We start from the raw sequence: 27,364 nt of genomic DNA on the forward strand, positions 1-27,364 counted from the left end.
CCTAGGTGTTTTATTCTTCTTGTTGCAATGGTAAATGGGAGTGTTTCCTTAATTTCTCTTTCAGATTTTTCATCATTAGTGTATAGGAACGCAAGAGATTTCTGTGCATTAATTTTGTATCCTGCTACTTTACCCAATTCATTGATTAGCTCTAGTAGTTTTCTGGTAATATCTTCAGGATTCTCTATGTATAGTATCATGTCATCTGCAAACAGTGACAGTTTTACTTCTTCTTTTCCAATTTGGATTACTTTTAATTCTTTTTCTTCTCTGATTGCTGTGGCTAAAGCTTCCAAAACTATGTTGAATAATAGTGGTGAGAGTGGGCAACCTTATCTTGTTCCTGATCTTAGCAGAAATGGTTTCAGTTTTTCATCATTGAAAACGATGTTGGCCCAATCCCTAGTTTTAATGTGCTTTTTCCCCAACTTACTAGGGAGGTTAAGCATCTTTTCACGTTTCTTGGCTATTTGTGTCTCCTTTTCCCTAAGTTATGTTTGTACCTCTGGCCTTTTTTTCTACTAAATAGTTTGATTTTTTTTCTTACTGAACTGTAGAAGTTCTTGAATATACTGTGTATACTAACGCTTTTTTGATTATAGTATAATAAAACAATAAAAACACCTTCAACCAGTCTAGGACTCAGTCTTTTAGGATGACACATTACTATAAAACTCAAACCACAGAAAACCATTGTTTACTGCTATATACATATGTGATAAAACTACACAGTAAAAGGAAGGGTGTAATAAAACACAAATGTAAAAATGATGGTTATCTCTCAGGAAAGGCAAGGTAATATGAATGCAAAGTAAATGCAATAATAATGTTCTTATTTTTAAATTGGGTGGTGAATTCACAGGTGTTCATTTTATTATTACCCATTATAGCTTATGTATTTCACACAATCTTATGTACATATCACATAATAAATGTGAAGAAGGAAAGTCACTTTTAGTACGTGCACACACACAGGCATACACATGCACACTCATTCAGATCTGACAGACAGCACTCTTACAAATGAAATAAATAAAGCCTGCCTTAGCTATGTTAGGGGAGATACTGAATGAATCAAGAAGGAAATAAAACAATCAGAAGAGAAAAGGAAGGAAGTATGGCAGGAAGAAAGGCAGGAAGAAGGAACGAGTGAAAGCAAAGAGAGGCAAAGAAGGGAGGAAACAGGGAAGGAAATGGAGAAGGAGAGAGGGAGGGAGGAAGAAGAGAACTTTTTTTGCTCCAGAGTCACAAAGATAATCTCTTACATTCTCTTCTTAGAGTTTTAACGTCTGCTTTTCACATTTAGAATTTATTCTACCTGGAACTGACTACTGTGTATAATATAAAGAATGAAGTTCAATTTACCACTGTACAGACAACTAATTTCCTCCTCATCTTCTATTAGACAGTTCATCCTTTCCAATGCTACTTCCATCACATACTGTATTTCCATATATGGGTTGGTCTCTTTCTGGACTGTTTATTCTGTACCACTGGTCTATTTGTTTATACCACAGTATTATAGCTACCAAGTAAGTTTTGTTACATGGGAGGGCAAGTCCTTCCACCTCGTCCCTCAAATTTACCTTTTCTATTGTTGCCCCTTTCCATAAAAACTTTTTAACCATCTTGTGAAATTCTACAGAAAGCCCAACTATAATTATTAATGTGTTTGAACTTAATCTGTATATTAAGGTGAGAAAAATTGACATTGTCAAGACACTGAGTCTTCCTATATGTGAACAGGAAATATATTTTCATTTATTTAGGTGTTCTTTAATGTTTTTCAACCAAGACTTCATAAACTTTTTCAAAAAAGATCCTGCCTCCAAACCTTTACTATTGAATATCATAATAAACAAACATTTTATAATAAAATATTTGGTTGAATTTCTAGATACTGCCTTAGGATCAAGTCCTAGAAGTCTGTCACCTAAACATTTGTGACCATACTACTGCCAAAGTGTAAGTCCTATTATTAATTTCTAATTTTCATGAATCATGGTCTCTAATTTTTTAAAAATTCAGAGTATGCTATATCACCTCATCAAAAAAAAAAAAAGTTCTTTCGTATATATTACCAGATGTGTCATACTAATACAATTCATGATACAATTTTATAACTCTAGTTACAGATTTAAAAGACTAGTCATGGGAATTCCCTGGCTGTCCAAAGTTTAGGACTCCACGATCTCACTGCCGAGGGCCCGGGTTCAATCCCTGGTCAGGGAAAGAAGATCCCACATGCCACACAGTGCACCAAAAAAAATTAAAAAAATAAAATAAAACAGGATAAAAGACTAGTCATAATGACATGCCAGGAGGGGAAAAAACCCTAACTAAAAAAAAAAAATGAACTGCATTTTCATTAGAATGTTTAATATTTAGAAACGAATTTATATAAGCTTTGACTTAGTCTTTTTTTTTGTTTTCGGTACGCAGGCCTCTCACTGTTGTGGTCTCTCCCGTTGCGGAGCACAGGCTCCGGACGCGCAGGCTCAGCGGCCATGGCTCACGGGCCCAGCCGCTCCACGGCATGTGGGATCTTCCCGGACCGGGGCACGAACCCGTGTCCCCTGCATCGGCAGGCGGACTCTCAACAACTGAGCCACCAGGGAAGCCCTGACTTAGTCATTTTAAGTTACATTTGAGTACTGAAGTTTTCTTTAGCAACATTTAGCTTAGCTTTAGTTCTCAAAATATTGGTCTCTGCCACCAGGGACCACCAACACAAGTTTCAGGATGAGCACTGAATAGGAGACTGTTGGGACAGAAGAGTTTGGGGAAAGCCTGGAAGTAAATGCAAGAAGGAAAAACAGAAATATAGGCCTCACAATTGCCTCTGACTTTCCCCTTGCTCTCTCTGCCTTGAGAAAAGGCAGCAGTGAGAAAAATACAGGCATACCACCCATTTAGCTCTCCTCTCCTGGGCTGCACCGTTCGTAGCACCTTAACTTAACCCTGTTGTGTTTTTTTTTTTTAATTCCTAGGAAGAATTAAGTCCATTCCATTTGTGGAAGCTTCTACCAGTAGCAGCAATTACAATCAAAATAGGAGGGAGAGAGGAAAGAGTATCCATAAGATTTATGCGGGGGGAAACACTACAGAAAACTGAAAGCAACCCTTAGCAGATGAAAAATATTTAGTAGGCATATTTATTTTTCTTAAAATTTTCCATTATAAGATAAAACACAGGGGCTTCCCTGGTGGTGCAGTGGTTAAGAATCCATCTGCCAATGCAGGGGACACGGGTTTCAGTCCTGGTCTACGAAGATCCCACGTGCCACAGAGCAACTAAGCCCATGTGCCACAACTACTGAGTCTGAGCTCTAGAGCCCGCGAGCCACAACTACTGAGCCCGAACACCTAGAGCCCGGGCTCCGCAACAAGAGAAGCCACCACAATGAAAAGCCCACGCACCGCAACAAAGAGTAGCCCCCACTCGCTGCAACTAAAGAAAGCCTGCATGCAGCAACAAAGACCCAACGCAGCCAGTAAATAAATAAATAAATTTATTTTTTAAAAAAAGATAAAACACAGGTGTAGAAAGCAACACAAAATATATTTAAATTTAAAAAAAATACAGCGTTATACCTTTGGAGTGGGCCCTGTAGAGGGGCAGGGAAGGTAGAAGGAGCCTTACTTTTTACATTGAATAATAATTTACATTTTTTACCATAAGCTTATATTAGGTTTATAATAAGAACTTTTTAAAAATTAAAGTTAAAAAATAAATCCATTAGGGCTAAAAAGTAGATTCAAGTCACAAAATTTATCTTTTTTGTTAACTGTCTGCTAAAGTCACACAACTCTGGGTCTACTTAGGAGCTACATGATCTTTGGCCAGATACTCGACTCTAAATAAATCAAGATGTCTAGCACACTCCAGAATAAATATTTTAAAAATATAAGCACTCCTTCTATTCAATAAAAACATTTTTCACTTTAGAACATATTTTTAATTTTCATATACCTGATCTCTTCTCATCTTCATTATAATCCTATATCCTAAATAAGAACTAATGTTTATTCAGGTTTACATCTTACATGTTTTCCTCCATCTTATAGGAGGAAAATGAGGTCAAGAAGAGTTAAGTCTTTATTATGGCCTTTTCAACACATTAACTTTCATTATTAATAGACTAATATTCTAAAAGGGAGACTAACACACCATTCACAAGGCTCAGAATTCACTTACCTGGTATGTCCTAAAGATTCCCGCCAGATTGGGAGCATCACAACTGGTTTAACTGCACACTCCAAAATAGCTAAAGCCAACGCAAATTCTCTGGGTTTGCTACACATCTGAACGGCCTTGATCCAATTTGCCCTAAATTTCAGAAGGGAAAAAAAAAAGGAAAAAACAAAATTTCATCTTGTTGATCTTAAATTAAAAGCACAAGAGCTGTAATTTATGAAGACTTCATCTTACAGGGAATACGCTTCTAGGCTAAGCAGGTATAAAATACACTGCTACTGGAAGTTTCTACCTCACAGAATCATAGGTTTTAAACACTGGAGGAATCTCAGAGGTCAATTTGTCCTCCAAATCTTTAAACCTTCTATGATGTTCTGGAACTCTGTCTGGACTCCACTTGGTTCCGGGAATAAAGACTCTGCTTTCCAGAAATCTTCCCAATGTTAGTGTTGGATCGGTAACTTTAGAAGTAAAGTTACTCATATTCCTAACATCCTCAGTGTTCTGCTGACTAAAATGACTTCATTCAATTCATTAATAATGGCAGTTTAAAGTATGCAACTGCAATAATCATTTTGTAAATATTTACTATATTTACAGCAATAAATAAACCTTAGTTTCCTTTACCTGTGTGAAGCCCAGTTGGGATGAAGAAAGGAGGAAGGGATATTGTTTTCCAACTGGGTGATAGTCAGTCTCAGAGTAGATATGGTAAGAACTTTGGATCCATGGACAGAACCATTCCATTTGAACTCTCCAGCTGGAGTCAGACAGAATTTATGTGCAAGATGCCTTCTCTTATCGTGGTCTTCTCTGTGCTGGTGCTTATTCAGAGCAAATGAATTGGTGGAGTACTGATTGTGGTAGACGCGATACTTTCCCTCTTGACCCAACTTAAAATAATTGTTGATATTTCCCTTCATGACCACTTCCTTTTTGGTGCTCAACCGTGAAATTTCTCCTTGAGAATTAACTACCAGTACCTGACCAAGAAAATAAGAAGATTCCATTATTTATGTCAAATATGTAAATTTGATCAATTGTCTTTCAATAATTTGTAATTTATCATTCAAAGTAAGTTAAGATACATCTTATGACTGAACTTTTGAAGTTTAAAGATTTTTTTGATGTGGACCATTTTTTAAAGTCTTTTATTGAATTTGTTACAATACTGCTTCTGTTTTTCTCTGCTTTGGTTTTTTGGCCAAGAGGCATGTGGGATCTTAGCTCTCCGATCAGGGATCGAACCCGCACCCCTGCATTGGAAGGCGAAGTCTTAACCACTGGACGGCCAGGGAAGTCCCTAAACTTCTAAAGTTTAAAAGTTGAGTTAAAAGCTAAAGCTAATTGTTTATAATTAAACAACCAAGATATGCCTGCAAAAAGAAAGAAAGCTAAGCTCTATTAAAGTGCCTATTATATGTTGGACATTATTAAGTAATTTCATGTATCTCAAATATACACATGAAACTAAATGTGTGATATATAAATCATTCACCAATCATTTTCTCAAGCTTACAATATACAGGGTTTAGAGACAAAAGAGGGCATGAGGGCATTACATGTACTATTCCCGCAAACATATATTCCTAAAAATACCTTTTCTTCTGCTCTTTTTATCATTCCAGCTTTAGATAAGAGCCCATGGATACGTTAAAATAGTGTTTCAAATAGTTGATTCCAATCCTTTAGTGGATTGTGAAATCAATAGTGGGGCTTATTCAGCTTTTAAAAAAATGAAATATAACACAATAGACTAGAAAAGAAAATACCAGAATGCTTCCCACATGGTAAAATACTACTTCAGGAAACTTTTTTTTTTTTTTTTTTTTTTTTTTTTGCAGTACGCAGGCCTCTCACTGTTGTGGCCTCTCCCGTTGCGGAGCATAGGCTCCGGATGTGCAGGCTCAGCTGCCATGGCTCATAGGCCCAGCTGCTCCGCGGCATGTGGGATCTTCCCGGACCGGGGCACGAACCCGCGTCCCCTGCATCGGCAGGCAGACTCTCAACCACTATGCCACCAGGGAAGCCCTACTTCAGGAAACTTTTGAATGTACTGGGTTACTATGAAAAATGTCTTAGTGAGGGTCAGAGTAAAAAAAAAGCCTGAAAGCCACTGCCTTAAAGTCATTTCTTTGATGTTAAAAACACTGCATTAGGGGCTCCCCTGGTGGCGCAGTGGTTGAGAGTCCGCCTGCCGATGCAGGGGACACGGGTTCGTGCCCCGGTCCGGGAAGATCCCACATGCCGCGGAGCGGCTGGGCCCGTGAGCCATGGCCACTGAGCCTGCGTGTCCGGAGCCTGTGCTTTGCAACGGGAGAGGCCACAACAGTGAGAGGCCCGCGTACCGCAAAAAAAAAAAACCACTGCATTAAAAAACAAAACAAAACAAAACACTGCATAATCTTGCATATCTACCCTGCAAATAATTCTCAAATCTGAAAGACACAGCTGTGGCCCTTATTCTATCATCATGGCTTGCTGGGAGACAGAAATACTGAGTCCTAGCTTCAATCTTTTTGTTCACAGTCAGAGTTGAGATGCTGTGCTGTTCTATACACTGTGCTCTGCTATCAAGGGGTAAGTCTTATCTTTTAGCTGCAGGTTCATCTAAAATGACTACAGCCAGAATTGAGTATTAAATCTTTAATAAAGCCCACAAATAACCTACCTGTTCCCACATGTGAAGAAGCAGCCTCTATCTCTTTAGAATTATATACAATAAAACTAACCATATAGTAAGAAAGAATACTACCCACTTACAGCGTTTCTATGCATGGATTGAAATTTGGGTGTACAGCTATACTTATCATAATACAAACCTAACACTTTTAATCTCGTTACACTCTCGGAATTGAGGAAAATACAGTTCAAAAGTACCTCTACAAACTTCCTGCCCCTATTTTAAAAATTATTTTACATTCCAGAGATTTTTGTTTTAAACAGGAAAAACACACCTCTTTCCCCTCCTTAAATAATTTATTTGCTTCGTGGGCTGCGGCTGCCACCTGTTGGCTCTTCAGCTGACTCAGTTTGCTGTCTGGATTCCGTAACCTGGTGATAATCCGAGTTGAACCAGACGCTCCTCTTCCACCTCCAGGAGACTCACTTATTTCCCCATTAGACTTCTCTGATTTGAAATCACCTGTTATCAAATAAAAAGCCAAAAGTAATTGCTAACAGTAGGTAAATTACATATAGTAATAACACCTTACTTATCCAAAACTTCTATCTGGTAGACAACTAAGATCCAGAAAATAAAAAGTCCTTGAACAGCCAAAGCAAATGCATTAATTCTTAAAGTTTTACTCCAAAGAAAGTATGTCAGAACTTTACTGTGAGTCATTTATTATTTTACAGAAAATTCAAACATGCCAGGTTATCTGTTTTAAAGCTTAGCTACTAGAAAAGAGGAAGGGCTGCTACAGATTTACAAGTAACAAACATAACTCAAAATGCACACTAATAAAATATTGCCTTATATATTCAACATGGATTTCTATATTAAAAGTAAAGGATATAATTAATTTTAGAAAGATTTCCACTGAAATTCTGTTTAAATACCTAATAATTTAAAGCGTATAAACATAAATGTCAAGTGAATTCTTTCCTAAAGAATCTAGACAATTATCTGTGTATGTAGATAACTGTACATGTGAAAATCAACTACATTAGCTTTTTTAGATACAATAAAGGCCTCTCACATTTTCATAATATCTTAATTTTTTAAAGTGACAGATGTAACTGCCAAGGAGCAATTTCTGCTTTTCCAAAAATCTCACTTCAGCTGAAAATTTCTATACGTTCTAAAATGACTGCATCACTATCCAATTTCCACTGGCCAGACAGTTGAACAAGATCTCATGTTTCTTTCTTAATTTAAAGCTTTTAAAAACTAAGACAGTGTGGCACTGGCAAATGAAAAACCAAGCAGAAAATATGGCACTGACTAAATCAAGATGGGGTAGGGGTACTGGGTATCTTGCCATCTCAGGCTGGAAAGCTAGTAACCTTCAATGTGTGGTAGCAAAGCAGTTGGTTAGTTAGACTATCCACGATTTTCTCTCGGCTCTCAGACCGTGATTCTACCCATGCTAGAGTTCTGTGCCAACATGATGAACTATAGCAGCAACTTTTTTTTTTTGGCCACATCACACGGCTTGAGGGATTTTAACTTCCCAACCAGCAACTGAACCCGGGCCCTCAGCAGTGAGAGTGTGGAGTCCCAACCACTGAACTGCCAGAGAATTCCCTACAGTGGCTACTTCTTGGGACTGTCTTTGAAGTTCTACAATAAAGACTTTTTAGACATCATTTAGTCAAGGCCAGACTTCCTAAAAGCAGAAAGGGAATGGCACAGCACTTTTTAAATTAAGCGCCTCAATTTAGAGCCAACAATCCAACAGGTGAGAGTCAATCCTTTGCCACTTGCTAAGTTTAGTGCAAATAAGGGAAAGGAGGCAGAAAATTCATCCCTGGGGGTACTACTTGAAGGAGCAGAGAGAGGGAACAAGGCTAAGAGTGGAGGTCATTGTCTAGCACACCCTGCCCAAAGGCCACATTCCTGTTTAAAGGAGTGGATCACTGTGATGCAGCCTGGAGGCTGAGTACAGAGCTGCCTGGCCCTAGCCTCCCTAACTCACTGCTTAATGAGTCAAGAGGCAGGAGCCTAGACAGACTTCGCTCACCTGGGGGCTGGGGCAGACAAACTGGGCAAGTAGAGGGGGTTTACCCTCAGAGACTCTGAGCCAAGTTTCTGGGCATTAGATACTAGCTGGGTATTCAGGCAATCTATAAGGGGGTGTTACTGCCAGAAAAAACCCCAAACCTGTCACACTGGGATGTATAATTATTCAAACCTACAGCAATTTCCAGCAGGCCATCCCTGACAGAAGTCAGCTGGATCTAGCCTGTTAAAGAAGAATGGCCTCCAGAAGGGGGACCTTCCCGTATGCTTCTCACTTCTCATCCATATCCATTCTCCCAGAAAACCTCCCAGAAAAGGGCAGCCAGGTTTATCAGAGAACACCGTCCACCATCAGGTTAATGAGTGTTACAGGTAGCTAAGTTCATAATTTGGCTCATGGATTGTAAGATAAGCCACAACCACACATAATCAAAATAATACACACAATACACAGAAATCCTAGATACAGTTAAAATTACCAGATGTTCATTTTGGGAGAGACGTTTTTTAAAAAATTTTCAGTTGTGGGTGAGATCTTTCCATTATGTTAGGCAGAGGCTTTTTTTAATTTGAATACACACGTTTGTACTGAGCTAGGGTGGAACTGTGGATATTTGCTGTTTCCTATCTTCACAGCATCTCTCCTTCTTTGGAAAACCATTCCTACCCCACTCCAATTATATACTTTTGCTGGAGCCATCAATCATAATACCTTGCCTGCCCTGGCCACAGGAGTAGGAACAATATGTCCAAGATAGGCCACTCAAATTCCTTCCTCAAGGACTTTTGATTTGGAGCAGGAGTAGGGGCCTTGCCTTTGGGTCACAGACCTTGGAAAGATATGAATACAAACCGCTGATGCCATCTTCCCTGCCACTTGGGGAAAGCCTGTCTGTATTAGGAGAGAATGAGGTTAACACACAAACATATGCAGATCCAAAAGGTGAGACAGAAAGAGGAAAATGGAAAGAGTTTTGATACCTGGAGGTCCAGTTATGCCTGGTGATGGCTTGGACTTCCCAATTATATGAGCTAATTAAATTCCCTTTTCGCTTAAGCTAGTTTAAGCTGGTTTGGTCACTTGCAATTGAAGAGGTTCTAATTAAGACAGATCTCCATCTCATATCATACACAAAATTATACACCAGAAGGATTAAAAACAAAGTTATAGAAGTATTATGTGAAATTACTGTAAAATATATGTATGTTCTTGGGATAGGGATGGTCTTCCTTAGTAAGACACAAAATCCAGAGAAATCCTAAAGAAAAAGACTGATAAATTTAACGGCATAAAAAATGTAAAAATTTCTTTATGAAACAACAGAAAGGGTTAGAAACAAGCAATGACTATATAAATATATAGGTAAAATCAAAAATTAATACCCACAATACATAAAGCATTCCTAAAACTCATTTGGGAAAAATATCAAAATTCAGTAGGAACAAATCAGCAAAAAATATGAATAAGCAATTCACAGAAAGTTCAGCAAACACATGAAAAGAAAGTCAATCACATTAGTAAGCAGGGATATGCAAATTTTAAAATGAAATACTTTTCACCATTGGCAAAAATGTAAGATAGATGATGTCAAATTTAGCGAGAATATGAAGAAATACACATACATGTAAATGATTAGTATAAATTCCTTTTAACGTACAATTAAGCAGTAGCCATCACTATTTTTTAAATGTACCTACCATATGATCCAGCAATTCCATTTACTGTATCTATACTGCCAGAAATACAAGTACACGGAGATACATGGTGAGGATGTTAAAAAGCACCACTAGTTGTAATAATGAAGAAACTGTTAGCCTAAATGTCCATTAATAAAGAAATAGTAAAATGAATTATGGTTCATCTGTACTGTGGAGTACCATGCAGCAGTTAAAAAAAGAATAAATTCAATTCATTACATGAAAAGAACCCCTACATGTATTACTGAGTGAAAAAAGCAAGATGCAGAACAACACATGCAGAATGATCCCGTTTATATTAAAAAAAAAAAAAAAAAAAAAACTTTTTGTAAACATACATACATTAATGTAACTGCACGGAGAAAGATATAAAATGTTACACACCAAATAATGGTGGTTACCTTTGGGGAGGGGGTGTGAAAAAGATGTATTTTTTCCCAAGTGCTTTTTTATTTTTTTAAAACAAAAACACTGAGTGCAAGTGTCACTTGTGTTTAAAAAAAAAAAAAAAAAAAAAAGGAAAACAAAATCCAAATCTTCCCACCCCCATCAAACTTTTATTTAAAAAATTAAAAAAATAAAAAAGCTCCTTTCAATGTATGAAGTGTATTCTTACCTATCTCTTCTTGAATAGAGACAGGTGTATGAGATTCTCTTTCTCCATTTTCAGGATCATCAGCTGCCTTAGCAGATTCACTCTGGGAAGAATTTAGTTCACTGCTGCTGTTACTGTTTTCCAGATTAGGCTGGGTGGAGGTAGTGGTAGCACTAGTGTTACTGCTGTCACATGTCTTGTTAGGTTCTTCTAGAAAAATAGAATATCTGATTTTTAAATTGGAAATCACATCAAAAACAACTAATTGTCAGAAAAGACATTTAATTGTTTTAGGGTTGCATTACAAAGCTAGATTTTAAAAAGCTGCTCATGTATGAAAAAAATTGCAAACAACATCCTATGAATTGTTTTTTAAGTCTCCCAGTATTAACTCAGGCTCTTATCACCTTAGTGTATAGTACAAAGCAGACAATCTTTCAGAATAATAAAGTGATATAACAATCTCACAAAATTTATGATGTGCCAGATACTGCAGAAGTGATTTTGTGAAGAAAATGCCTCAAAATCTGAAGTTTATATTCTTACTTTTCATAAAGTATTCAAACAGTATTCGAAACAGAATTAAACAGGATTATTTATCTCTAAGGTTTTCTGCCTGAATTCTATACCCCCAAATTTAACTAGAAGGTAATGCCTAAGTGACTGTTAATTTTAAGACCAATATAATAGTATCACTAGGAGTATAGTTCCTAAAAGTATATCAAAACGAATACTACCATGAACTGAAAGCCTAGGCAGTTCAGAAATCTAGAGCCTCCCTGTGCATTTCATTTTGCCACTATTTTTGCCACTATTAAGATACCTTTTAAATCAATCCCCTAAATTAAAAGTCGTCGACAGTGTATCACAAAGGCTATCTGTAATGCATCATGAGCTCCTAAATTTTTTTTTGAGTACAAAACCAACAACCTGATAGAAAAATGGGAAAAATATATGAACAGTGACGAAAGAAATGAAAATGGCAGGAATTCCCTGGCGGTCCAGTGGTTCAGACTCCGCACTTCCACTGCCAAGGGCCCTGGTTCAATCCCTAGTCAGGGAACTGAATCTCACAAGCCATGCGATTCAGCCACAAAAAAGAAAAAGAAAAAGAAAAAGAAAAATGGCCTTTAAACATGGAAATATGCTCACTTAATTCAAAGTAAGAGAAATGCAAAGTAAAATCGTATAGAGAAACTACCTCTCAGCTACCAGACTGGCCAAAAATCCAAGTCTCGTGATACACTCAGGTAGAGAGGCGGTGGGTTAAGAGGTACTGCCACACATTGTTGTAGGACTGTAAAATGGTGCAAACTGGATAAAAGGGAACTGACAATATCTAGAAAAATTACAGATGCATTTACTCTTAACCTAGCAATCTACCCTGAAATACACTGGCAAAAATACTAAATTACTTACTTACTGATATTTACAGAGGTATTCACCGTAGCACTATTTATAATGGCAAAAGACCGGAAAAAACAAAATGCCCATCAATACGGCACTGGCTGAATAAAAGGTGGTACATACAATAAAATATCATGCACCATAACAAGGACTGAGGAAATCATTATATCCACATATGAAATGATCTCAAGATTAAATGTAAAAAGAAAGATGCAGAACAGTACTTAGAGTATGCTAATTTCATGTAAGAAAGGGAGAGAAATGTGAATTTATGCACATATTTTGCTTTTCTATACAAAAAAAAAAATAACACTAGAAGAATAACCAAAACTTAATAAAAATAGCTACCTGTAAGGGAAAGGAAGGAAATGGTTACCTAGAGAACGAAGGGATGAAAGTGGAAATTCTCTGAATAGATAACAGTTACAAAGTTTGACTTTGGAATCACGTAAATGTTTTACATTTTTTAAAAATTCAAGTTAGAAATGCAGCCCCTAAAAACTGAAAGAAAACAGCCTAGTCGTGTATCAAGTTGTTGGCATAACCACACAGAGAAAAAGATTATTTCAAGTGACTTTGGAACACAGAATTTTGACCATACATTCTTACTGGAAATATGGTATAAAGATAAAGAGCTGCAAAAAAATCTTAAATGCGGTTCAGTAGTCTTACTGTGAGCAATAATATTGGTATTATGAAATTACTATGCTATTTAAATCATTTCTTGTTACTGTTATTAATGCCCATCAGGATATTAACAATAATTATAAAAATAATATATATTATTAATGGACATCTATAACAGGATAAAGCAAGTATATAATTAAGTTACTGTTGTTAGGAACTAAGGCATTCAGTATAAAGGAAAAGAGATACAAGTGTAAAAAAAGAAACTAAGTATGCAATCCTCAATCTGAATTTGAAATGTCAACATGAATTGGTTTTTTTCTTTTCCAAAATACCTATTTCCTAACACTACCCAATAAAAAAAGCCTAGAGGCAGTGAGAGCCCAAGAGCAGTAAGTATTCTTGGGCCCAGATGACAGTCTCTAAATATCATTTCCCACAAAAAGGAACCAGAGCTTCTTGCAGGAATTACTGATTCCAGGTCTGGGGTAAGAAATGTATAAGATAAGCCGCATACATCTTATTCTGCCAAAAAGCAAAAAAGCAAAAAAGAGACTACTGGGGTCATACACAGCAAAAAGGACTCAAAATCCAACATACAGGGCCTCCTGAAAATCAATGTAACCAAATTAATGATAACTACAACTGACTGAAACAAACTGCATACATAAAGATCCATGAGTTCAAACAGATACTTAAAATGAGAAAATCATGCCCCTCCCCCCAAAGTTCATAACTTAAAAATCACCACTGAAGGTAACTGGACACCAACTCCTGACTCTGAAAATCAGATTTTAAGAGAAATAATTAAGCATTTATTTCTGCTCTAATTATATTTCAAGGTATTCAAATAGACTTAGTTAATGAGGGAAAATTCTTTAGAGAAGAATTCCAGTTAAAAAAATACTGAAAAAAATTACAGAACTAGAAATCATATACTATAACTTCCAAATAGACAGCTGATTTTGAACTCACTGATCAATCTTAGAATTTGTAAAGGTAAAACACACAGACATCACAATGAGCCTTTTGATGCAATATGATGTGAAATACCCAGAACACAGCTTATGAAGTATTCTTGCCAAAAGTCATTGAAAATGAATTTAATCAAGCCTTTAGAACAAATTAAACACTAAGAAGGAAAGAAAATCCTGGATGTGGGATATTCCATAGTAGGATATACTAGGATTCTTTAAAAAGTCAGGGAAGGGGAGAATGCTCTAGATTAAGAGACTCAGTAGATATAAAACCAAATGTCATGTCACGTGGGGATCTTATTTGGAGTTATTTAAAACACAGCCAATGTTTAAAAAAATTTTTTTAAGTGAGGAAATTTAAATTGACTGGATAGTAGATGACAGTAAGGAATTGCTGTCAATTTTATTAAAATGATAATGGCACTGTAATTATATAAGAAAATGTCCATATTCTTTAGAAATGTATGATATAACATGAGGTCTGGGATTTGCTTTAGAATACTGCAGTAAGGAAACAACCCAAATTCACACCATCAGGAAAGGGGATAAACTGTGGTATAGTTACACAGAGGAGTATTGTAATACAGTTAATGTGAAAGAACTCCAGCAACATACAACATTATATTAGTAATATAAAGCGAAAAGATTAAGTTCCCCGAAGTTATACTTAACACATACACTTAATAAGACATACTTAACACACTTGCTACACAGTTTAAAACAACCGAGGGCTTCCCTGGTGGCGCAGTGGTTGAGAGTCCGCCTGCTGATGCAAGGGACGGGTTCGTGCCCCGGTCTGGAAAGATCCCACATGCCGCGAAGCGGCTGGGCCCGTGGGCCATGGCCGCTGACCCTGCGCATCCGGAGCCTGTTGCTCCGCAATGGGAGAGACCACAGCAGTGAGAGGCCCGCGTACCATAAAATAAAATAAAATAAAGAAACAGAAATACATAGTTTTTAGCAAACCATGTAGATCAACTCAATGAAGCAACAGTTATGTGGGCTATACATCACTTTGATCTCTAGTATCAATAGTCTTAATTCTACTGGATTTCTGTTATAAAAAGGAAAGAAAATATTAGTGAACACAGGATTCAGGGTGACAATCACTTCAGGTAGGGTAGAAGGATGCAGGCGATGAGAACGGGGAGATGGCTCGATACAGGTGAGTTTCAAAGCAGGACTTAGACTTCTGTTTTGGGTGACAGGTTCCTAGGTGTTTATTTCATTAATAAAGATCATTTCAAACGTGAATGAATAAATTAAGGGGGACTATGTAATGACCAATGATGAGTGCAATTAACTGAGGATTATGATTTATCTAATAGTGTACACATGGGGTCAAAGGGGGGCGATTTTTAAAAATTTGAGTCCTCCCCACTCAAAAAAGCAGTTAAAAAAAAAAAGCATGAGTAAAACTAGTATGACAAAATATTGATGATTTTCTAATCTAAGTGTTAAAATATGGGGGAGGGGTCACTATACTATTCTCTTAACTTTCGTGCATGTTCATAATAAGAAAATTTTACATGAAAGACAGAAATGGCAAACTTAAAATCTGACAGCTGCAAAACAGTAATATAATCAACTAACTCATGTTGGAAAATGCATATATTTGGAAGAGAAGTCTCACATGAATAGCATCAAATTCCTCACTAATCATTCCTTTCACATCTGTAGATCTAGTTTTGAAATGTGCTGTATTCTTAATTTATAATTGTCTAAAAATCATCTTCTCGAATAATGAAACAGTATATAGACATCTCCTCATTTATGAGCTCAGAATTCAGAGTGCATTTTCTCACAGAAGTATAATAAAAAGTGATTGGGTTCTAGACTAGCCCACAAAAAACTATTTCAGCATACAATACACCCCAAGTGTGGTTCTAACCAAGACAGTAACTCTGGGATAGGACTTAAGAGATTCCACCTAATCGTATCTTAAAATACTTCATAGAGGGCTTCCCTGGTGGCGCAGTGGTTGAGAGTCCGCCTGCCAATGCAGGGGACACGGGTTCGTGCCCCGCTCCGGGAAGATTCCACGTGCCGCGGAGCGGCTGGGCCCGTGAGCCATGGCCGCCGAGCCTGCGCGTCCGAAGCCTGTGCTCCGCAGCGGGAGAGGCCACAACAGTGAGAGGCCTGCGTACCGCAAAAAAAAAAAAAAAAAAAAAAAAAAAATACTTCATAGAAAGTGCTCTCTGCTATTAGGAAGATAATGGTACTTCATAAAAGAATAGGCAATCAATCCCATCCCAAGGTATTTTGATCTTAAAAAAAAACATTACCCCACTGAAAGCAAACTGAATTCAGAATCTGTCCATTTAAACTTTCAAGGTGCTAACAAGCTGAGGACTATCATAACTCATAATACATAGCTTTTTTGTTGACTTGTCCCAAGTTAATTTGCCTTAAGTTTTTGTCCATTTCAGTTGAGAGGAATTGCTCTAGAACTCTTTACATCCTTACTTCATTAGGATTAAAGAAATCTCAAGCATTTGCTTTAAAACACCACAAAGAAACTATCACCTACCAATAGTCCTCACAGTTCAAATATTCTACACTAGAAGCTAAAACCAAACACATTTAAAAGAATAAGAAGGGCTTCCCTGGTGGCGCAGTGGTTGGGAGTCCGCCTGCCGGTGCAGGGGACGTGGGTTCGTGCCCCGGTCCGGAAGGATCCCACGTGCCATGGAGCGGTTGGGCCTGTGGGCCGTGGCTGCTGGACCTGCACGTCTGGAGCCTGTGCTCCGCGACGGGAGGGGCCCCAGCGGTGAGAGGCCCTCATACCGCAAAAAAAAAAAAAAAAAAAAAGAATAAGAAACAAAAGTAATATTTAGCTGCAGAACCTCTAAAAGCCATTATCAATCAACTCAATGAGGTAAAAGTAAACGGGAAGCACATCAGTTCAGCATCCAGTATCAGCAGCCTCTTATCTCCACTTAATTTCCTTACAATAAAATCCAAACCTAAAGCAAAGTACTATCTTTTAAGATGTCGTTATTCCAAAAAGTTAAGAAACAGGTTAAATTAATATGTTCTTATAGTTCAACTTTACAGATGTTAGACTTTCAATATGTCCATGGAAACACTTTCAAAGCAATTATAAATAGTTATGGAAATAAAGCCAGTTTTATCTACTGCTGCTATTTTCTTAGTCCCAGTCATTAAATCTAGAGGCATAACTTTAATAAAACAAATGCTGTCTTCATTATATGTTTGAATACAAATTCTCAATAGTACATTTGAGGTTAAGATGCTAGAAAGACACATGTCCTTGTCTCTCCTTATATACTGAAAAACTGGCAACCTGGTACAAAAGTTTCTAATGTAAAATCCAGAACGAAAGCGTAATTCTGAAATTGAGCTATTTGTTAACTACAAAGAAGTTATACTGAATAATAAACAGTACACTTGCTATAAGGGGTCGTTTTTGGCAACATAACCATTTTCATGAACTGAAGTGAAATGTCTGGAATACAGATGCAATGGTGGAAAATCTCAGGAACAGATATTCAGAGATTAACTTATTTTTTTTTTTTTGCAATACGCAGGGCTCCCACTGCCGTGGCCTCTCCCGTTGCGGAGCACAGGCTCCGGACGTGCAGGCCCAGCGGCCATGGCACACAGGCCCAGCCGCTCCGCGGCATGTGGGATCCTACCGGACCAGGGCACGAACCCGCGTCCCCTGCATCAGCAGGCAGACGCTCAACCACTGCGCCACCAGGGAAGTCCCAGAGATTAACTTTTTAAAGTGATGTCTACAAACATTTCCCAAAATATGGCCCAACTTTTCAGTTTAAACTTCAATCTCAGCCACATAAAATCTTTCTGAATCATACCCAATTTGAAATCATGAAATCTGCCCATTTTTCTTATGTTCTCACTCCTTTAGATTTTCAGACCACAGACATAATTTTTCTTTTGCATAATGTCGTCTATCATAAGAAAATGATAGTGCTCTCTGACAGGACTTGACAAAATACAGCTTGAAATAAATAAATATGCATATCCATACATATGTATACATATGTGTGTATATATTTCTAAAGAAATTCTAAAGTAGATGTATTTTGAAAGAGATTTTAAATTCTCGGGTTATTTTTAAGTATCTTTCCATTCCAGAAAAGATATAAAATACAAACGCTAATCAAAAGAAAGCTTCTGTAGTTTAGTAGTATTATTAAAGATAAAGGACATTTCACAAAGATAAAGTTAATTCAACAATATAAAAATTATGTGCACCTACCAACACAGGCTCAAACTATATAATGCAAAAACTAAAAATATTTAAAAGATAAAAAGGCAACCCCACAGTAAATAGAAATAACTTAAAAGTATCTTGCATATGTTATAAAGCAGAAACTAACACACCATTATAAAGCAATTATACTCCAATAAAGATGTTAAAAAAAAATTATCTTCCATAGAGGGGAAAAAAACAGCAAACATATAGATTTCAACAACACAATTAAAACCCTGACCTAGTTGTTCTGTACTGCACCCCAAAACTAAAAATAGACATCCTCTTCAAGTGTATATGAGACAGTTCATCAACATTAACCAAATGCTGGACCGCAAAACAAGCCTCAACAAATCTTAAAGGACATAAATCATGTACAGAATGTTCTCTGACTACAGTGTGTTAAACTAGAAATCAATAAAAAAGATAACTAGAAATCTCTAGGACTTCCCTGGTGGCGCAGTGGTTAAGAATCCACCTGCCAATGCACGGGACATGGGTTCGAGCCCTAGTCCGGGAAGATCCCACACACTGCAGAGCAACTAAGCCCATGTGCCACAACTACTGAGCCTGAGCTCTACAGCCTGAGAGTCACAACTACTGAGCAGCATGCTACAACTACTGAGGCCCACATGCCTAGAGCCTGTGCTCCACAACAAGAGAAGCCACTGGCCGCAAGAAGAGTAGCCCCCACTCACCACAACTAGAGAAAGCCTGTGCACAGCAATGAAGACCCAAAGCAGCCAAAAATTAATTAATTAAAAAGAAAATCTCTAAATGTTTGAGTATTAAACAATATATTTCTAAAAAAGCAATGGGTTAAAAAAAACCACATCATAATAGAATTTAGAAAGTATTTTAAACTGAATGATAAAGACAAAATAACATATTAAAGTTTGTGAGATGCAGCTACAGCAGTACATAGAGGGAAATTTACAGCCTTGACAATAGACATAGAAAAAATAAAAAATAATCAAAGCATCCATCTTAAGAAGCTAGAAGAAAAAAATAATAAAGAGGGTATGAGATATATGTATATGTATAACTGATTCACGTTGTTATAAAGCAGAAACTAGCACACCACTGTAAAGCAATTATACTCCAATAAAGATGTTAAAAAAAAAAAAGTGTATGAGAGGGACTTCCCTGGCGGTCCAGTGGTTAGGACTTTGCCTTCCAGTGCAGGGGAGGAAGGTTCAATCCCTGGGCAGGGAGCTAAGATCCCACATGCCTCACGGCCAAAAAACCAAAACATAAAACAGAAGCGATACTGTGACAAATTCAATAAAGACTTTAAAAATGGTCCACAACCAAAAAAAAAAAAAGAAGAGGGTATGGGAAACTTCTGGAGGTGATGGATATGTTTATGTCATAGATTGTGGTGATGGTTTCACAGGTATATATCTCCAAACTCATCAAGTTGTACATATTAAATATGTACAGCTTTTTGTATATTAATTATACCTCAATAGAGTGGTTTTGAAAAAAAAAAGACAGGGAAGAAAAATTCACAAAAATGAAAAAATATAATAGGAATGAAATAAAAATAAGATAAAAACCTAGAAAAAATATAGAAAGGATAAACAAAGCCCAAAGTTATTTTTTAAAGACTCATAAAAATTGTTAATAGTCTTATGAAATGATTAAGAGAAAACAGATAACCAATTTCTCGACTGAAAAAAGAGATCACTACAAATGCTATAGACATTTAAAAAATAGGATGTTATTATGTAAATAAAATCTTAAATTTAAATGAAATGGTAGATTCCTAGAAAAATAAAATTTACTAAAACTGACACAAGAAAACAACCAGAAAATATGAATAGCCTACTATCTACCAAAGAAATGAAATCTACAATTAATAACTTTCCCACAATGAAAACTCCAGGACCAGAAGACTTTAGCAAACGTTTAAGGAATAAAATAACACCAACCCACAGAAACTCTTGCAGACAAAAGGAAAAGTGGGAACTTGTACCAACTCATTTTATGAGGCCAGCATAATCTAGGCATCAAATCCTGACATAGACATTATCACAGAAAGAAAATTGCAAGTCAATCTCACTCATGAAAGTTGACGCAAAAATCCTAAACAAAATATTAAAAAATGAAATGCAACAATACATAAGAGCAAGAACATATCACAACCAAGTTGTATTTATTCCAGGAATATGATGAGATTGGGTTAACATTTTTAAAAATATCAATGGAGAAACTTTTGCTTCCAGTCAGGATGGAGTAGAGGGACTGGACTTAGCCCAGCCAATGAAACATCCACACACACAAAAAAGAGACCACTTGATAGAAAATGAACAAAAGAACTGACAGGCAATTCTCAAAAGAAGTTATCTAAATGTCTAATATATATATATATATATATATATATATATACACACACACACACACATAGGTGCGCGCACGCACGCACACACACACACACGAAAGGAGCTCAACATCCTTAGTCACCAGGGAACTACAAGTTCAAATCACAGGAAGATATCCTTACATTCCTACCAGAATGGCTAAAATAAAGAGAGGCGGGAAAAAAAAAGGAAAGAACTACATGACATTCTTATAATACACAGAAAAACTCTTTAAGGATTTCCAATACAGTATTAACTATAATTATTGACTTCTGATAGGATTACCAGTATTTTTTTTCTTGTTTTGCTCATCTAAATTTTCTAATTTGTTTTTCAAAAATATACACACAGCTCCTATAATAAAAAAATTTTTTTTCATTTTTAAAAAAGGCAAAAGGAAAGGCATAATAACATTCTTGGTGTGATATAACTTATTTTGAATTTAATTTTAAAAAGCTTAAAATTTATTACTGGTTAATTTACATTTTCATGTCAAAATATATTGTGACAATGGGTTTCTATTGTAACATTATGGTTTGAGATGTTGTTAAAAAAAAACTTACATGACCACATGCAAACATAAAATTAATCTGTTAGTACATACAGAATTGGAATGGTCAAATCATTCAACACTGAGCCATTAGTAAGTGAGTACTTAAAACCAAAATATCTGCCACTATGGTCTGGTGATAAAATATAAAAATAAGTCTATTAGACAAAAACAGCTAAATGAACTTTAAAAAGCATGAAGATTATGATGAGTTTCAAGCACTAAATGCAAGAATATCTGTCAAACTCCAAATGTTAGGTGACAACTTAGCAATCAGGGATGGCACTTATGTAAGCAAGCAGCATGAATGAACACATACTTTAAAGTTTTAGGTGACATTCAGCTTTTACTACTAAAGGGAAGGATTTCCCCCCCATTACAGAGGCATTGATACACTGCCCTCTGTACCTGGCACATCCTGGGGGAGCTCAGATGCCACCTTCTTCTCTGCCATGTTGCTGCTATCATGGGTTTCTGAGAGACACCCCACGGGACTCCTCCCTTCAGAGGGACTAGTCTCTTCTGAAGAAGCATTTGTTGTGTTGTCGCCAAGATTTGCTGACACAGAGTTACCTTTATCCCCAACTTCTGTTGGCTCTACAGTAAAATGCACAACAAAACTTTAAAGATATCCTTTAAAATTGCTTTAGGACAAATGGCCACATTCAGTCAACTACTAAAAATGAATGATCACCAAAAAACCTGGCTTCTATTCGATGGCCATTTTGAAGCAATTAGATTCTGGGATAATTTTGCAGCAGGTAATCCAAAGGGTATTTAAGAATATTTGATATATTAAGAATGTTTAAGTAGTTAACATAAAAAGGAACGTATTATATCACATACAAAAGTGTATATCCTGGTATAAAAACAGTGATTTTCACCAAAAAATCTTATAGGGAAATGGCACCTTATTAAGAAGTATAAATAGAGATATGGGTATAACATTATAGTAAATCCACCAATATATAAAACTCATTACAATGACTGTACATGTTATATATGGAGGAAGGGTATCCTAATCTCTTCAGAAATGTAAAATTAAATAGTTGTTTGCAATAAAAAAGATTCATTTTCATTTTGCAAGTAAAACTGGAGTTTTTGTAAGTAACACTGATGAAATATTTCTTTTTAACCAAATAATGTTTTTACCCTCAGATTTTCCTTGCTCAGGATCATCTGGTGTTTTGTCATCACTGTCTTTTTCAAGACTCTGGTCTTCAAACTCCTCTCTGCTTTTCTCAGCATCTTTGGAGTTATTATTCTCAGTCTCATTCTTCTCCTTTTCTATTTCTTCTGGACTTTTAACAATATCAATGTCTCCTTTTTTGGCTCTTATAGATTCCAAAATTTCTTCTATAATAAAACAAATAAAATTATGTTTCCATATATACCAAGTATAAAAGTACTACAAATGCCACTTAAGAGTTTCAATACAAGTTATTAAAGATAAATTTGCTAAAAGCATTAAGAACTATGAAATAAGGATCAACATTACCAGTAACATTTTGATGTTTAGAGAACTCAATCGATTTGGTTACCTTCACTTCTAGAAAATACATGATAATATAGGCTCTAATTTCTTTTTAAAAAAAGAAAGAAAAATTAGTCTATCTTTAAAAATTGAGATTGATATAGATTACTGTGATATCCTCTGCCATAGGAGAAAACCTGTTAAGCTGACACAGACCCACAGTCTGGGCAGTGTGGTACAGTTACAAAAACCTAGAGACCCAGGACCTAGCACAGATCTGACCTGAATTAACTACGTGAGCCTGGGGGTAGGCTACTAAATCTTCAGGCCTCCACTGTAAAATGAGAAAACAGAGGCCCATTTGGAAACATATCTCTCTCTAGTCCCATAACTTTCTGGAAGTCACTAAATCCCTAATGGCTCTAATTTTCTTTCAACTAGGGTGGAGTGATACTACAGCATGGGTGCAGACCACAAGTTATATCAGCATAGACTCCTGTATATTAATAATGTTCTTTGGGTTATGATCCAATACTATCATTTTTACTTTGTTGCTCAAATCGGTCCAGCTTTTGGCCATTGGGAGCTTTTCCAGGTAAGTCCTGTATCCTTTAAAAACATGAGTCCTGGGCTTCCCTGGTGGCGCAGTGGTTGAGAGTCCGCCTGCCGATGCAGGGGACACGGGTTTGTGCCCCGGTCTGGGAAGATCCCACATGCCACGGAGCGGCTGGGACCCTGAGCCATGGCCGCTGGGCCTGCGCGTCCGGAGCCTGTGCTCCGCAACAGGAGAGGCCACAACAGTGAGAGGCCCATGTACCGCCAAAAAAAAAAAAAAAGGATGTTACAATAGGGGAAGCATGCCGTAGGGTACGTGAAACCCTCTGTGTTATCTTAGCAACTTTTCTGTAACTCTAAAATTATTCTAAAATTAAAAGTTTATTAGAAAAAAAGAAAGCGAAGAGTAAATTTTAAAGGAATACCATTTCTCATAATTAAAAATAGGACTCCCTAAAAGGTTTATTAATAAAATTCTTGAATTAAAGAAAGAAACAAATATAATTTGGGGAACATCAGTAATGAGCAAGGCAAGGTACAAAACACAAATGCACAGGATCCCCAATTTATGTTAGGATGAACAAGGTCCTCTTGAGAAAATGAAATATAGAGAATTAAAATAATCATACTTGAAATTTTTAATATATTTTCATATTTTGTAGTGATTTCATACCAGGAAATGTAACAAAAAGTAAAATAAGAAAATTTCCCTCTCACCATTAGCTGCCGCCAGAAAGGATTTATTACTGCCCCGAGCTTTATTGGTCAGGTCTTCAGTTATGTCCATGTGCCGGTGGATTTCTTCACGCATTTCTTCTAGGATTTTGCAGAGTTCTGCTTCCCAGTAATCTTTGTCTAGACAGTCAATTAATTCTGCAAGCTGGACCTTTGTGCTGTAGTACCAAATTTTCTTTTCATTTTCATTTTCCGTATCTTCTTCTCTGTTTAAAAAAAGCACAAAAACGCTTTGATGTTAGACAAAATGGCACTTACCTGACAATTTTATCTATCCAGTGGAAGTTAAAACACACAAAGATTGTGCACTAAAGCTCAGTATATTTGCTCATAAGGGATCCTATCAAGTCTCATTCAAACTCAAGGTACTCATTTTATTTGAACCTCTAATTATTTTGATTTCCTAGCCCATAGCAGCTTAGGATAAAATAATTTGCTTGTAGTAGTGGGAAGAGAGGAATTAGTATAGCAGCAAAGAAAGATATCTAAAAACATGACATGCAGAAACATGACCTTAAAATTCAGAGCGTGTGAGTACTTGGTGGAGGACAGTCTTGGTTACACTTCAATCAACTTTAAGATCATCACTGTAACAACACGAGGAGCAGAATAACCAGAAATATTTAAACTATGTTCAGTACTTGGCAGGTACAGAGCAGGTTCACATTACAGTATAGTTTAGAAACATTTCCATCCAAATGGTGTAAATGCTCTGCTAAATTCTGGTCCCTGAAGGAGTCATCTCAATCAAGTAACAATGCCTCATCCCTCTTTCTTAACGGACAATCAAAGCTCAAACTGGAGAGAAGAGCACAGCAGCTTCTTTTCCTGCTTAAATCTCTCTAAAGATGCCAGTCACTTGTAATAGAGGTGGAGACTTCAACACTAATAACTAAAAACACAAGGCAAATTAATGTCTAGGACCAGACTTCAAGAAACATATGTGACTTAGTTCTTCTCTCATTCAGAAGCATTCAGGAGTATGTGTGAGGTACCTAACAAGAAAGAGTCTAACATTCCTGTCTGCTCAAAGGCAAACTCACAAAGCTGAAAGAAGAGCACTTTAAGAAAGATATGGCTTTAAATGAGATATGTGAACGGGGACAAGACACAACTCCTCTGAGCCTCTGAGACATTTTATTCACCTCACTGGTAAAATGAGGACAACAATACCTGTCTTGAGGGACACTGTAAGATACTATAAGGTAAATAAAGGTATTATAATAAGGCATCTATCATAGTGCCTGGAAAACATCATTAGCAATCAATAAATAGAAAATATTATTGTTACTAGTAAGGTAGTAAATAAATTAAAATGTAGCAGAATTCTAGGAATGAAACATTCAATAATTCTGAACAAAGAAGGGATATATTAAATCATGGATAAATAAAAGGATATCAAAATTATCAAAAATTTTAAAGAAAAAGAGATTAATAAAGGCTCCCTGTTTTCCCTCTTTCAAATCAGCATCTGCTGACATATGATATTAATATATTTCTGTTAGAAGCTTTTTACAAAAATTTCTGAAAATCATTTTTTTAAGCTGCTCTAGATTTCACTCTACAGTGGGTATTTCTACTGACTTTTTATGACTGAGTGAGAACAATGGTCTACTCCAATTTAAAATGTTAAAGATGTCAGAATCCTCTAAATAAAAAGATTAATAGGGGGCTTCCCTAGTGGCACAGTGGTTAAGAATCCGCCTGCCAATGCAGGGGACATGGGTTCGAGCCGTGGTCCGGGAAGATCCCGTGGAGTGGCTGAGCCCGTGTGCCACAAGTACTGAGCCTTCATTCTAGAGCCCACGAGCCACAACTACTGAGCCCACGTACCACAACTACTGAAGCCCATGCGCCTAGAGCCTGAGCTCTGCAACAAGAGAAGCCACTGCAATGAGAAGCCCGTGCACCGCAACGAAGAGTAGCCTACCCTCGCCTCAACTAGAGAAAGCCCACGCAGCAACAAAGACCCAATGCCGCCAAAAATAAATAATAAATAAATAAAAAGTACATAGTGAGCTTTGACAGAGCACAAGAGTTACAGGACAGCCTAATGCTTTGTTTTCTAAGATTTCAATCTTAAGGATTTTCCCTCTGTTTAATGATATCAAATTCTTTCCTTGTTTGCTTTTTTCCTCTTGATTCAGAAATATCTACAAATTTCAATGGAACAAGAAAAACATTCTACATAAAAACGTTTTTGGGGTAGAAAACAATTTATAAGCATAATATTTCTACATGAAAGTGAGATGCTATGGGAACAAATTTAATTAAATGGATATTCTGTCCAATTTTTCAAGCAACTCACAGGCTACTAAAAGGGTCCTTATCAGTTGACTGACTTAGCCCATGCTGGCATCTGCATAATTTCCATCTTAACGGAGAACACTTAATTTTAATCTTAATTTTCATCTTAACAGAGAATTCACAACTTTATATGGTGGCAGTCTATTCTAGATTGGAACTGCTCTGTTAGAAAGTTTTTTCCTTTTAAGAGATGACACACACCTAGTGTTTCCACCAGTCCATCCTGATTCTGCCTGCTAGAATTCTCTGAAATAAACCTAACGCCTCCTCCACACACAGTCCATCAACTCTTTCACAACATCTATAATTTTACCCCATTTTTTTTCTTTTCAGGCCAAACATGCTCAAATACTTAATTCCTCATACAGCATGTTTTCCAGTCGTCACTACCCTGATATTCTTCCCCTAAATGTACAGTTTTGTCAATGTCCCTCTAAAAACAGCTCTATTGGGGGACTTCCCTGGTGGTCCAGTGGTTAAGAATCCGCCTTGCAATGCAAGGGACACGGGTTCAATCCCTGGTTGGGGAACTAAGATCCCACATGAAGCGGGGCAACTAAGCCCACACCCACAACTACTGAGCCCGCATGCCGCAACTACAGAGCCCATGCGCTCTGGAGCCAGCATGCCACAACTAGAGAGAAGCCCACAAGATGCAATGAAAGATCCCACATGCTGCAACTAAGACCCGATGCAGCCAAAAATATATATTAAAAAAAATAAAAAGTAAAAATAGCTCTATTTTTCATTCTGCTCATCAAAGATAATACTCAACAATGACCATTTATTTTCTTCTTGAAGCTACAGAAGGATAAATTCATCAAAAGCATAAAGTAGCAAAACTGAGTGAACAATAACAGCTAGTGCTTTCAAAGAAGTTTTAATATTGATGTACTTGGGCATGTTTGCACAGTTTATATAACCAAGATTATCTATTCTAATTGTAAAAGT

General features: G+C 36.8%; 1 protein-coding gene across 14 annotated transcripts in view; it reads right to left on the reverse strand.

Annotated features, from left to right (window-relative positions):
- BPTF (bromodomain PHD finger transcription factor) overlaps window positions 1–27,364 on the reverse strand; it is a 135,309-nt gene that overhangs the window by 62,753 nt on the left and 45,192 nt on the right. For 10 of the 14 annotated variants that reach the window (XM_032615629.1, XM_032615626.1, XM_032615622.1 and 7 more), the window contains exons 3-9: window positions 24,089–24,312; window positions 22,495–22,698; window positions 21,751–21,939; window positions 11,200–11,388; window positions 7,156–7,343; window positions 4,826–5,181; window positions 4,199–4,330 (exon numbers count right to left, since the gene is read on the reverse strand). In XM_032615629.1, the coding sequence (XP_032471520.1) occupies window positions 4,199–4,330; window positions 4,826–5,181; window positions 7,156–7,343; window positions 11,200–11,388; window positions 21,751–21,939; window positions 22,495–22,698; window positions 24,089–24,312 (1,482 nt within the window). The remainder of the gene's footprint in view (window positions 1–4,198; window positions 4,331–4,825; window positions 5,182–7,155; window positions 7,344–11,199; window positions 11,389–21,750; window positions 21,940–22,494; window positions 22,699–24,088; window positions 24,313–27,364) is intronic. The other 4 variants (XM_032615628.1, XM_032615624.1, XM_032615620.1 and 1 more) reach the window with 3 other exon arrangements.

This window comes from Phocoena sinus, chromosome 20 (assembly GCF_008692025.1).
Source record: "Phocoena sinus isolate mPhoSin1 chromosome 20, mPhoSin1.pri, whole genome shotgun sequence".
Classification (NCBI taxonomy): Eukaryota; Metazoa; Chordata; class Mammalia; order Artiodactyla; family Phocoenidae; genus Phocoena; species Phocoena sinus.